Source organism: Micropterus salmoides, unplaced genomic scaffold (genome assembly GCF_014851395.1).
Source record: "Micropterus salmoides isolate LMB-PRFRI ecotype aquatic unplaced genomic scaffold, ASM1485139v1 Ms_hic_scaffold_23, whole genome shotgun sequence".
NCBI lineage: Eukaryota > Metazoa > Chordata > Actinopteri > Centrarchiformes > Centrarchidae > Micropterus > Micropterus salmoides.
This window is the reverse complement of record NW_024041484.1, coordinates 980,170-993,404: the sequence shown is the minus strand read 5'-3', so window position 1 is coordinate 993,404 and position 13,235 is coordinate 980,170. Positions and strand designations below refer to the sequence as shown.

The 13,235-nt window shown below is 41.7% G+C and overlaps 1 protein-coding gene across 1 annotated transcript in view; it reads left to right on the top strand.

Moving 5' to 3' along the window:
• Positions 1-13,235, top strand: part of tmtc1 (transmembrane O-mannosyltransferase targeting cadherins 1) — a 206,268-nt gene that overhangs the window by 115,213 nt on the left and 77,820 nt on the right. Inside the window, exon 8 of the mRNA XM_038738692.1 lies at positions 6,757-6,878. Coding sequence (XP_038594620.1) covers positions 6,757-6,878 — 122 coding nt within the window. The remainder of the gene's footprint in view (positions 1-6,756; positions 6,879-13,235) is intronic.

Here is a 13,235-nt window from a genome sequence, read left to right as displayed (position 1 = left end):
CTAGTATCTTCAACCAAGTCCAGTTGCCCTTGATTTTAACATTCGTTGGATAATTAGCTTTGATGTAATAATTCAACTGTGTGTTTTAAAGGTTATTGGTATAAAGTAATGGTAGTTTAATTTATGTATTTAATTAGGTCTACGTTTTTGTATGTTTGATTTTAGATTCTTTCAAAGTAATGTGTATAAAGGTACTTATATATTTTGTATATTTTTATAGTTTTCACCATGCACTACGACATTTGGAGAGAGAAATAAAGAAACTGTAAAGACATCAGTCGAGACTCTCTGCATCTTGCTTAACCCACCGAGGGCCGTTACACACACTGCGCCATCAATATGTACATATGTGTAAATAGGCTGAGGTTCTAGTCTTTAACGTGCTGTATGGGCATGCCAGACACCAGCCTTCCTGTGTCTGTGTTGATGTGTGATGATACCTAACTGTTAATAATTGTTCCGCTGACCATTTGTTAGGCTAGTTCCTTGGTGTTTTTTTTATAGCTAGTGCTCAGTTTTACATGTGAAGGTGATGTTTTACCATTTTAATAGTAATTGTGATAAATGTGTATATATATATAACTTCCATGGCTTAAATTAATGCCATGAGTCAAATGTTTAAAAATTTTGTGATGTTTTACCATTTATTTTAAGAGTAATTATAATTAGAAATTAATATGTATAATAAATTAAATGGCATACAAATAATGCCATAAGTGAAATGTTTAAATTTAGTGATGTTTTACCATTTTAAAAGTGAATAACTGTAATTACATTCAATGTAAACAAATGACATGTATCTTCTTGCCAGTTTATGTACATAAAATACACTTTTTTAAAAAAAGTTCTTTACATGTGGTTAGAACCACATCCACTCAATCAAAATATGACTAAATACAACAAATAACATTAGCAATTAAAATTAAAACAGATTGAAAAATTTAATTTGAATTTTGTCCATTTTGTGTGCCAAGTTGTTGGGTACAGTCTGGGAGATTATTTTGAACACTCTGAGCCTCCTGATTACTCTTTCCACATGTATGCGCACATTTGCAATCCTCCTTGTGGCAGTTACATCCTCATCAGACAACTGCCCTCCTTTATGAGTGAACGCTGGTTGAACAGCAGATCTCTGATGGTAAAGCCTCCGTCTGCCATCACTTCATCGCCGGGACGAAGATACTCCAGGAAGCCAGACTCCTGAGTGATGAACTTGTCACTACACCTGCCTCCATAAGCAGGAGAAATGAACATAACAAGCCCACGCGGGGCAATAGCAACTAAATACTATATAGTATTGCTGGAATAAAAATGGCTGTATGACTCACCTCTGGAGTCAAGATTGTGTGGTTTCTGCAGGGTGGTCTCAGTGCAGTCAATGATGCAGGTGGTGTTGGGGAACTTCTCCCTGAAGCACTGAGGCATTGTGCTCCGGATTGTCTCCCGTGGCAGCCAAGGAATGTAGATTCTCTTGTGCTCCTCCATTGTGTCTATCCAGTAGGAGAGGATTCTGCTCACTAACCCCTGGGACACAGCAAAGCGTTCTGCGAGATCACCCTGGAGTAGATTCAACTTAAGTTTCATCATTGTCATCAATATTTGATCCATTACGTGCATCTTAAAGTTTGCTTTATAGAACTGTTCCAGATATTTAACATGATCAAAAAAGGCACTGAGAGAAAGGCCTGTGTACAACATACAGCTAGTGTCATTCTTCAGGATGACATGGTGCAAGGGTTTCTTCTCCACCACATTGTGTTTCTCTGTGGCATACATCCTTCATCATTTCTCCTAATATGTGATCCATCAGTGCCTGAACCTCCCACTGAGTGTCAGCATCTTTATGCATAGGTGACTGACTGTGAAACGGTCTGGTCAGCCTCTGAATCACATCGGCTGTCATCTACCAAACACAAGTCCAAATAAGCCCACAACCAGTTTAGCAAACAATATAAAACATACCTCGACTACTTAGAACTACGTTAACACCAAACTAATAGAGCAACAGTATTGGTGCTAATTCAAAGAATCATATTGCATACATTGCTTCCAATTTTTATAAATGTCCTGTGCTAGAAGTGATTTTCATCACTGGTAGCACAGGACATTTGTAAAAATATTTATTGATATATCAATCAATAAATATACAGAGAGAACAAACTTAAAAGACAGTTGGCTTTATGTGAGTTAGCATTACCTTGCGTAGCAATTAAACATGCTTTAACTTTCCTGTGTCTGCTAACCTCTTGACACGTCTCCTTGGAAACTTTTTTGGGACATCGTAGCCCAGCTACTTTTCTGGTATCAGGTGGTCTTCTGTAGGTCTTGTGTCCATGAAATGAATAGGATATTCAGCCACGATATGCAGGATTCTTTCTGCCAAGTCAGACACCGTATTCTTAGGAAAACAGAGTATTTTGGTGTTCTTACTGCACATGCTTCTTACATCGTTTAGAGCAGAATCACCCACAGTCAGAGTTTGAGGCCCAGTCGTTAGCTTTCCCTGCAGACTTTTACTTTCTGATTTACTCTCAGTCCTTACCCTTCTGTGTGAGGATGGGATGTTATCCAGGTCATCAGACGGAGATCCAGGGTCCTGCAATAGTGGTGAAAATCTGTTCTGCTGTTGCACACTCGGTTGTTGGGGAGGTTTGTTGCTAACTGTCCCTTTTGAAGCTGTCCATGGCTGTGTCCTACTAAGAACAGGGGTTGAAGAGGCACTCTGCCTGGATGATAATGCAGGCAAGCCAGTCGCATCACAAATCTCCGGGAGCTGGGTTCTGCCTGTTACTTGTCTTCTCATTTCCTAAGGAAATGATTTACTTTTAGGCTTTGCACCAAGAGAGTTCCAGGGAGGACTACAACTTTCAGATTTATTACTCAGTACACAGGCCTCCTGCTTCTTGGTGCTAATTAGCTGTGTGTTAGCAGGTTCTTGTCCACTGTTTTGGGTCCATGGTAAAGTAGTGTCATTCCCACATAGTCCATTCATTTCCACATTCACTTCTAACCTGTGGATCTTGGTTTCCAGCACTGTAATTTTCTGTAGAAGTTTGTGGAAGTCGTCCGTGGAGAAGGGGGGCATCTTGTTGCTAATTAGCATTAGCTGTAACTCCAGTCACTGCAGTACAGGCTAGTGCTATTGATAGGCCGCACTCACGTAGCACTAAGATCATAAAAGTGTTTAAAGTATGGCAATAGCCTACTTTTTCTTAATAGAGGACAGTCCCAGTGATTTAAAAGTTTCTAAGATACTTATCATATCACTCATGGGAAGAGTCGCCACCATAAAAATGATGGTCCTATCCAAAATCAATTACCTGTTACCCAACCCTCTGCTGTCTGGTTTATGTCAGTGGACTCAAACATCTCTCAGTTCTTCTGGAAAATAAACCCCCACGAATCAGTTTAAAAACTCTACAAAAAGGAAAAGATTGTGGTGGTTAAGAACTATCAAATTTTGCCCATTACTTCCAGGCCAACAGAACTACAATTTACACTATATTGTGGAAGGTTTTGGGTCGCCTGCCTTTACATGCACATGAAGGGTAATGACATCCCATTTTTAATCTGAAGGGTTTAATATGGAGTTGGCCCACACTTTACAGCTTCAACTCTTCTGGGAAGGCTGTCCACAAGGTTTAGGAGTGTGGTCATAGGCAATTTTGACCATTATTCTAGAAGCGCATTTGTGAGGTCATGCACAGAAGTTGGAGTAGAAGGCCTGGCTTGCAGTCTCCACTCTAATTCATCCCAAGGGTGTTTTATCAGGTTGAGGTCAGCACTGGGTTGTACCAACTATGTGTAAGTTCAAAACATAGATTTTGAAATATGAGGGGGATAATGGCTCCTACGCGTATATAAGTTATAATGTTACAATTTCATCTGCCCGTTATACTTTACTGTTCGTTACGTGCACCGTTAAATTACGTCTATGTTGTAGATAACAGTTTTACCACTCAGTGTCACTGTGAGACTAGGTGCGATACGCTGCAGGTGGTAAAGAGCCAGGACCGGACACGCCCACACACACACAGACAGGACATGACAAACAAGACTGACAGAGACAGCAGGGGAGGGAAAACTGGGAAAACACTAGGAGGTGAGAGGAGGCTAGGCCTAATCATGACATATGGACCTTGCTTTGTGAACTGGTGCTATATCATGTTGGAACAGGAAGGGGCCATCACCAAACTGTTTCCACAAAGTTGGCAGCATGAAATTGTCTTGGTATGCTGAAGCATTAAAGTTCCTTTCTTTCACTGGAACTAAGGGGCCAAGCCCAACCCCTGAAAAACAACCCCACACCATAATCCCCCCTCCACCAAACTTTACACTTGGCACAATGCAGTTAGTCAAGTACCATTCTCCTGGCAACCGCCAAACCCAGATTTGTCCTTTGGCGACAGAGAAGCGTGATTCGTCACTCCAGAGAACACATCTCCACTGCTCTAGTGTCCAGTGGTGGCGTGCTTTACACCACTGCATCTGACGCAGCTGGTCAGCCATGGAAACCATTCAGTTAAGCTCTCTATGCACTGTTCTAGAGCTAATCCAAAGGCTACACGACATTTGGAGGTCTGTAGCTATTGACTCTGCAGAAAGTTGGCGGCTTCTGCGCACTGTACGCCTCAGCATGCGCTGACCTCACTCTGTGATTTTATGTGGCCTACCATTTTGTGGCTGAGTTTGTGTGGTTCCCAATTGCTTCCACTCTGTTATAATACCACTAACAGTTGACCATGGAAAATTTAGTAGTGAGGAAATTTCACAAATGGACTGCACAGGTGGCAACCTGTCACAGTACCACGCTTGAATTCACTGAGCTCCTGAGAGCAACCCACTCTTTCACAAATGTTTATAGAAGCAGTCTGCAGCCTAGGTGCTTGATTTTATACACCTGTGGCGATGGAAGTGATTGGAACACCTGAATTCAGTTATTCTGAGGGGTGTCCTAAAACGTTTGGTAATATAGTATATCTCAAAATGGATCAATCAGAGCCCACTGGACCACTTATGGATGAACATAAAACAAACTAAAATTTGTGATATGCCACTCATCAGTCCCAGTATCAAACATCATACCTGCTTTAAAAGCATTAGAATAAGCACTTCCCTGGCAGCCTGGTGGGAATTTCTCAAAATATCTAGGTCTTCACCTATCCCATGCAGACTTACTCCAATCTGGAACAATCCTGACATCTTCCTAAATAAGAAAACGTTAAATTCCCCACTGTGGTACGATAAAGGGATAAAATGTCTAGAGCATGTATCCAGGGCAGTTACTTTATTCCATTCCAGGATCTAGTGGCACAATATAGAATTAGCAATAATACATTTCTTGAAAATCAACAGTTTAAATCCATAATTCGGGCGATATTTAAGTATAACAAAACGGACTTAGATCTACCTCCAGTGATAATTGACTTTCTTAAACTCTAGCCCCCAAAGCTATTGTCAAATATAAACATGTTACTGTTGAAAACAGATGGTTCAGTCTCTCTCCCATTCTTAAAGTGGAAGATCTATCCATTAGTCCAGACTAAAACCACTGGACACAAATATGTTTAAATACTTTTAGAATGACTAAAAATCCCAGTCTACAACTCATACAGTATAAAACTCTCCACATAACACACTATACATGACAAAGGTTGTTCAGAATGGGACTTATGCAGTCAAACATGTGCCTGAACTGCTCAAGTAACATCTGTTATAGTTACATGCATGCTATGTGGCGATGTGCACCTTTCCAAAAGTTCTGGCAGAAGATATGTGAAGACCTATCAATTTGGCTACATTACTCTATCCCAATTTCTGGTGGACCTAAACAACGTTAGCATAAAGGTTGAGAAATCATACATGCTTCTCACTGCTCTATGCATCGCCAAGAAAACTATCCTCATGAACTGTAAGGCCAAAAAGAACTTAAGTATCACCAAATATAGTAATCTCCTGTTAGGCCACATTAGCATGGAGAGAGTGTCTGCTTCCAAAGAAAAAAACAATTGGCAGAATTCCATTCTTTGTGGTCCCCCTTGATCAATTCTGCGGCAGTGAGTGGTCCCATGCATTGCCTTGCTGCTCTGGGTCCCGTGCGGCTGGTAGGTGGGTCCTAGTGGCTGGGTGCGTCTGGTGGCCTCCTGGAAGTTGGAGGGCTGTTGCTGCTGTCACAGCGTGGCTGCTATCCTTCTCCTTTTGGGGACGGCGGGGGTTTGTGTGTGGGGTGCTGCCTCACTGGGGGGGTGGGTGTAATGTTTGTTTATGGTTAGGATCAGGTCATATCAGCAGCCAGCTCAGACCATTACGAAATTTACATTTTACATTACATTTGCATTTAGCTGACGGTTTTATCCAAAGCGACTTACAATTGTTATTCATGTCAGAGGTCGCACGCCTCTGGAGCAACTAGGGGTCTTGCTCAGGGACACAATGGTTGATGTGTCACAGTGGGAATCGGATACGGGTCTCCAAAGGCACCAAAGGCATGTGTCGTATCCACTGCCCCATCACCAACCTATATGAATGGCATCATCATATGGGCTTTATAGAAAGAAGAATTAACTAAATAGATAATTTGATTGCCTTCATTGCCTCTCTGTTGCACAGATGATTGTTAATATTTAAGACCGATGCATGTATGCATGTAAGTGTGTGTGTGTATGTGTGTTGGCATAGTCTGAATGGTAGATGTTGCTGTGAATGTGCTCATATATCCGTGTTTGTCTTTCTCTCTCTCTTTCTCTCTCTCTGCAGAGACAGGACAGCAGGGAGGTGTTGGTGGGCATGTTGCTTCTGGTGTTTCCCTTCATTCCTGCCAGTAACCTCTTCTTCAGGGTGGGATTTGTTGTGGCCGAGAGGGTTCTTTACATGCCAAGGTGAGCCGTGTGTGTGGGGGGGGGGTAAGTGAATGTGTGCATGTACTTGCACTGATACTTCCACTCTTCAATAAAGAGTAAGTTAAAATAATTTGAAATATATGGTTGGTCTTTTTAGTTAGGTTTATTAGTCAACTTTTCAACAAAACTTAAGGGGTTTTGCTCCATCGTATTTGTAGGCCCTGATCACACCGGATACACATTGTGTAATACATTAATCACTTTTTAAGTCACTTTATCTCAGATTACCACTTTAAGATCTGTTTTTCTTAGAACAAGAAAAGAGAGCATGTTCAAGAAAGGATGGACAGCTAGTTTTCAAACTTTGGTTGCCCCCTATTCATGGTTTTCTGGGCTGTCCCAAGCAAAAGTTGTCCACCGACAGCCAGTTTTGAGTTGGGCCAACCAAAGACAGCGGCGTGAAAATTCGGGGGAACCAAAAATCCTGCAATCGTCAGTCACTTGTGCTCACTTTTTAATGTTTTTTTTGGTCCTTAAACATAAAGCAAAGTGATCCAAAATGGCGGTGATCCCGCAAAGCTTAGGGGTCCAGTGTGTAGTTTTTGGGAGGATCTATTGACAGAAATTCAATATAAGGATATATAATATAATAAGGATTATAATATCCATAACCATGTTTTCAGTGTTGTATAAAGACCTTCCATAATGAACCGTTATGTTTTTATTAGCTTAGAATCAGGCCGTCCCCAGAAGGTTGTGCCGACCCTTATTAACCCTGATCAAACTGGCTTTATTCCTGGTAGGCATTCGTTTTCTAATACCAGGAGGTTGTTAAATGTCATTTTATCAGAGGTGGGACCAAGTCATCGTTAAGTCCAAGTCAAGTCTCAAGTCTTAGCACTCAAGTCCCAAGTCGAATCCCAAGGCCAGACCGATGATGACTGGCAAGTCCGAGTCAAGTCTCAAGTCAAGGACCAACAAGTCCTAGTCAAGTCCAAGTCAAGTCCAAGTCTTAAACTTTGAGTTTCGAGTCCTAAAGAAGTCATAATGCGCTCTTCACCAAATTTAAAAACCATTTCAAAAGTTTTTATAAATTAAAAAATTTATTGAATGAAGCATGTACAGAAAGAAGGTAAAGGTGCAGTTTCACACAACAGATGTGATTCATGTAATTTCATGAATTAAATTAAATGTTCATGTAGGGCTGCTAATTATTTTGGTCAATATTGAGATCACAATTATTTAACAGGATTACTCATTGCCTTAGGAAACATTAAACTATTGAACTTCTAAAATGTAATACTTTATTCTTAAAAACTATTATATGCATTACTCCAAAATCTCATATAGCCCATGAAATAAGAAACAATAATCCAACATTATTAACTTTGCAGCATCTACAGTACAAGAGGTAGCAGCACAGTTTCAGCTTTGGGTGACAGATGGGTCACTGAGGGGGCTCTGTGTGTGTATGTTTGTGTAGGTGTGTGTGTGTGTGTGTGTACACAGAGGGGAGCAGAGCAGGTGACAGGTGAGCTACTCGAGTTGACAAAGTTACGTTACAGAACACTGAAATACAACCGTGGTGTTTTTTCGGGAGATGCAGTGACAGAAACCAGCGGTGAGAAAACTATAAATTGCTATGACGTTAGAAGATGCAGACACGGTGGATATTTTACAAGCACCGATCAGGTAAAGCAACACTGAACACACCTTTTAGGTAGGGCCTCAGCTGTAAAGGAAAGAGGTGCGCTGGATTTATAAAACAAAACAAGTGTCATTGTGAAACAGCACCCAGCGCTATTATAGTTTTATCTTAATTAACTTGTTTTATAATTGGTGGAAGCAGCTTCACACAACAGCTGCAGCAGTCTCTCTACACGTTTTCGACCTGACCTTTCTTTTCTCCGTGAGATGGAGGAATTTAGAAAGTTGTGTGGCGCTGCAGCTGTTGTGCATGATTTATGCGTAAAATTCATCCAGCCAGAGGGTCCGATCACAAACAGTTCACAGCGCGCTGGTAGTAGGCCTACTACACAACCCACTGAAGGTACCGGAGAGGGAGTGGGTTGCTGGGGTGTACAGGGCCAGAGACAAGAGATTGCAGTGCGGCCGGCCGCTCTTCGGACGGTCGGTGATTGTTCCCTCTTGCTGGAGGAAGCCACATCTAATTGAGCACCGCCACCTATGTTGATGCGCTGCACAATTTTTTATAATTATCATAATTTATAGTTGGGCATGGGGAGTGGCAAGTCATCTCAAGTCAAAAGGCTCAAGTCCAAGTGAAGTCACGAGTCATTGGTGTTAAAGTTAAGTCAAGTCTTCTTTGATTTTGTCGAGTCTAAAGTCATCATTTTTGTGACTCGAGTCTGACTTGAGTCCAAGTCATGTGACTCGAGTCACTCCTGTCGCAGCAGTCAATGTCAACGGAGTAAAATCTGACCTGTTCTCTCCTGCGTGCAGAATCCGTCAAGTTTGCCCGCTACTCCATCGCTATTTGCCATCGCTGTAGAGCCCTTGGCCATCTGGCTCCGTGAGGAGGAGGGATTTAGTGGTAACACTCGGTTCGGTCTGTCACATAAGCTTTCCCTGTACGCAGACAACCTTCTGCTTTACCTTTCAGATCTGTCATCCTCTCTTCCCATTATCTTAAACATCCTGGATCAGTTTCAAATACTTTCCGGCTACAAGCTCAACCTTGGGAAAAGCTAAATACCTCCCCATTAATTCACCTGCTGAGGGGCTCTGAGGGGATCTTCATCACCAAATCGACCACTGAGTTTTTTGTTAGAAATTTTTGCCCATTATTAGACCGCTGTAAATCAGACCTGGCCAGATGGTCCTCCATTCCTCTCTCTAATGGGATGTGTTAACTTGATAAAAATGGTGGTGCTACCACAGTTATATGCTTTTCAACATATTCCAATATTAATCAATAAATCTTTCTTCTCCACACTTGATCAAATGATAAACTCGTTTCTATGGGGTAACAGACGTGCACGTATTAAAAGATCGGTCCTTCAACTCCCCAGATCTGAAGGTGGCCTGAAGGTGGCCTGTCAACGTCTTTTCTGGAACACTAAATTGGCACCAGGTAAACAGCCTCAGTGGGCTTTGATGGAAACAGGCTCTTTCTGCATTTCACTTTGGTTGGTAGTTTGCTCCCAGTTACCTCTCAATTCAGTAAACAGTTTGGTCTACACACCCCATCTGGACTAGCGCCTGTCTTTCGTAACCACCTATTCTCACCCTCCTGTTCGGATCCAGTTTTTCAGATTTGGTCACATAGGGGCCTCCAGTCCATTAATGATTTGTACACTAACTGTATCTTTACCTCATTTGTGGACCTGTCAGTAAAACTCAGCTTGCCAAATAACAATCTATAACGCTTTTTTCAAATTCGTCACTTCGTACAAAATCAATTTCCCCATTTCCCCAACCGCCCCCCAGACTCCATGATGGACTTTTTCCTGACACTTGACACTAACGGAAGGGGGATCACCTCAGTTATATATAATTACAGTATATTTTTAATATACATCCAGTATGCTTGGACTCCTGAGGGCCGTCTGGGACCAGGACCTCAGGATGACTATGTCGGATGAGCAATGGAGTCACATACTGCACCTCATACACACTTCCTCGATATGCGTGTACTTCTACAACACAACACAAACTGCAGCACATGCTTTATTGTAAGCATGTGCAAAAGTGTCCTTATAATAAATTTGTTTAACTAAGCTGAGCTAAACGTGCACGCAAGTATCCAATGATTTGAAATAATATGACTTTGTTCTGGCCCGCCATATAACGGCTTGAAAAAACTGCCAGACGTATTTGCCGACCCCTGGCATAGACTGTAAAAGGTTGCTGGTCAAAAACATCAGACCAATATCTTTGCTACCGGGGCTGCAGTAGCTTCAACATCAGCTGCAGTACCCGACGTAGTGCAGGCACAGACACTTGAAGGAGTGAAGGAGAGTCACGGCTACTGCTAAGCAGAGGAGGAGGTGTGTGTTAGCGAACACTGTAACTGAGTGAGCAGGAGAAGAGTAGAGCTGAAGCGGTAAGCATGGAGTAGCTCAACCTGTAGGAAGGAAGCAGGGAGATCATAGGGTCATAGTGTCATTTACACTGGGGACGCTGGGGACATGTATATCATGTATCATGCATCATTTTTTTGAACTGGCTTGTCTCCTGGTAGCGCCTCCATGCTCTGGACACTACGCTGACAGACACAGCAAACCTTCTTGCCACAGCTCACATTGATGTGCCATCCTGGATGAGCTGCACTACCTGAGCCACTTGTGTGGGTTGTAGACTCCGTCTCATGCTACCACTAGAGTGAAAGCACCGCCAGCATTCAAAAGTGACCAAAACATCAGCCAGGAAGCATAGGAACTGAGAAGTGGTCTGTGGTCACCACCTGCAGAGCCACTCCTTTATTGGGGGTGTCTTGCTAATTGCCTATAATTTCCACCTGTTGTCTATTCCATTTGCACAACAGCATGTGAAATTGATTGTCAGTCAGTGTTGCTTCCTAAGTGGACAGTTTGATTTCACAGGGGTGTGACAGACTTGGAGTTACATTGTGTTGTTTAAGTGTTCCCTTTATTTTTTTTGAGCAGTGTATTTATGGCCCTAATTGGGACAATAAGGCCTTTTTCCAGTTAGTACCCTAAATCAACCAACATGCCCTCGTATCTCCCCATACTTGCAGGTGACTTTAACTGTTGGATGAAGCCAACATTAGATCGTTCCTCCACTAGAAATGTTGCAATTTCAAAATCAACCAAAGCCATATACTTTATGGATGAATTTTCCATGTCAGATCTCTGGCGCCTTTTCAACCTTTCAGGGAGAGCATATTCCTTTTTTTCCAATGTGCATCACACATTTACACGGATTGACCACTTTCTGTTGGATAACCATCTCTTATCGTCAGTACACTCCTGTTTTTATGATGCTATTGTAATTTCAGATCATGCTCCTGTTATTTTGGAAATTCAATTTGAGGACTACAGTGCTGCGCGTCCTCCTTGACGTCTTAACACATGGTTCCTATCCAATGAAACTTTTGTGAGTTTTATCTCACAACAAATACTACAAAACGACTATTTTCAATCACTAAATTAAACTGCTGATGTCTCCATGTCTGTGATTTGGGAAGCTCTGACGGCCTATTTACGAGGGGAAATTATTTTGTTTCAAGCTATGAAAGCAAGCATTGGAAGAAAAAATTGTCTGTAGTGAAGCAACAGATAATTCAGCTTGACAATATCTATGCTATTTCCCCATCACCTCATTTTTTTAAAGAACGGCTTTCACTGAAAGCAGAATATGATGTTCTTGCTTTTGCTCACGTTGAAGACCTCCTGCTGAAATCCAGATCCACATACTATGAGCATGGGGATAAAGCAAGTTGACTCCTTGCTCACTACTTATGACAGACAGTGTCCTCTCACCAAATCCCACAAATTAGAACCTACTCAGGTGCTACAAATAATCCCAAATTAATTAATGAACACTTCAGACTGGGACTGTATGTTTTTAAATGGGTAACATTGCAATTTCAGCTGGCTCTTTGTCAGGTCAAAATGTTTAAAAATATACCGTAATAGATCATTTCCTGCACGGCTAATAACTTGTGGATGTTAGGAAGATTGGAAGATTACACTTTTTCAGTTCTGACTGACATACAAACAACTGCCCTAGCCCAAGAGAAGGAGCATCATCACCTTAAGGATGCAATTAAAGCTTGTGTATATCCAAAATGGACCTTTGTGAAAACAGCCACACAATCCAGGAGCAACATCAACACTACAGGTGATGAGGAAAAGAAGAGTAAACACAATAACACTGTCATTCCATACTCTTCATGTGGGGAGAGAACAGGGATTCCTTGTCTTGTTTTTCAAATAAACCAAGGATGGTCAATGCCAGATAACACGGATACCATATCAGGAATCACAATACCACACTGACTGGATCTATGTGAAGTGATGCGTTTAGCTAACTTTTGGTGTACATTCTGACTTTAGTTCTTATGGTCAGCTCAGCTCATTTTTTAAAGGCCCTTCCTGTTGAATTAGAAAATATCTGACTTTGGAAGATCCTAGTGACCCATTTGATGTTGGTATGGTATCACGTTTTGATACTATATGTTGGTATGCTAGTATCAACCAAACCCTTTCTATACAGACCTTACACTGGGACCCTGGGAATGACTGGGCTGAAACTTACCGGCCTCTGGGAATTATTTTTTATAACCAATATTTAACCAGGTAGTCTCATTGAGATCACAATCTATTTTGTATAGCAGGAGAAATACAAGAGAAATACACAACAAAACACAATCAGTCACACACAAGCACATCGTACAGCATCAGACACAAT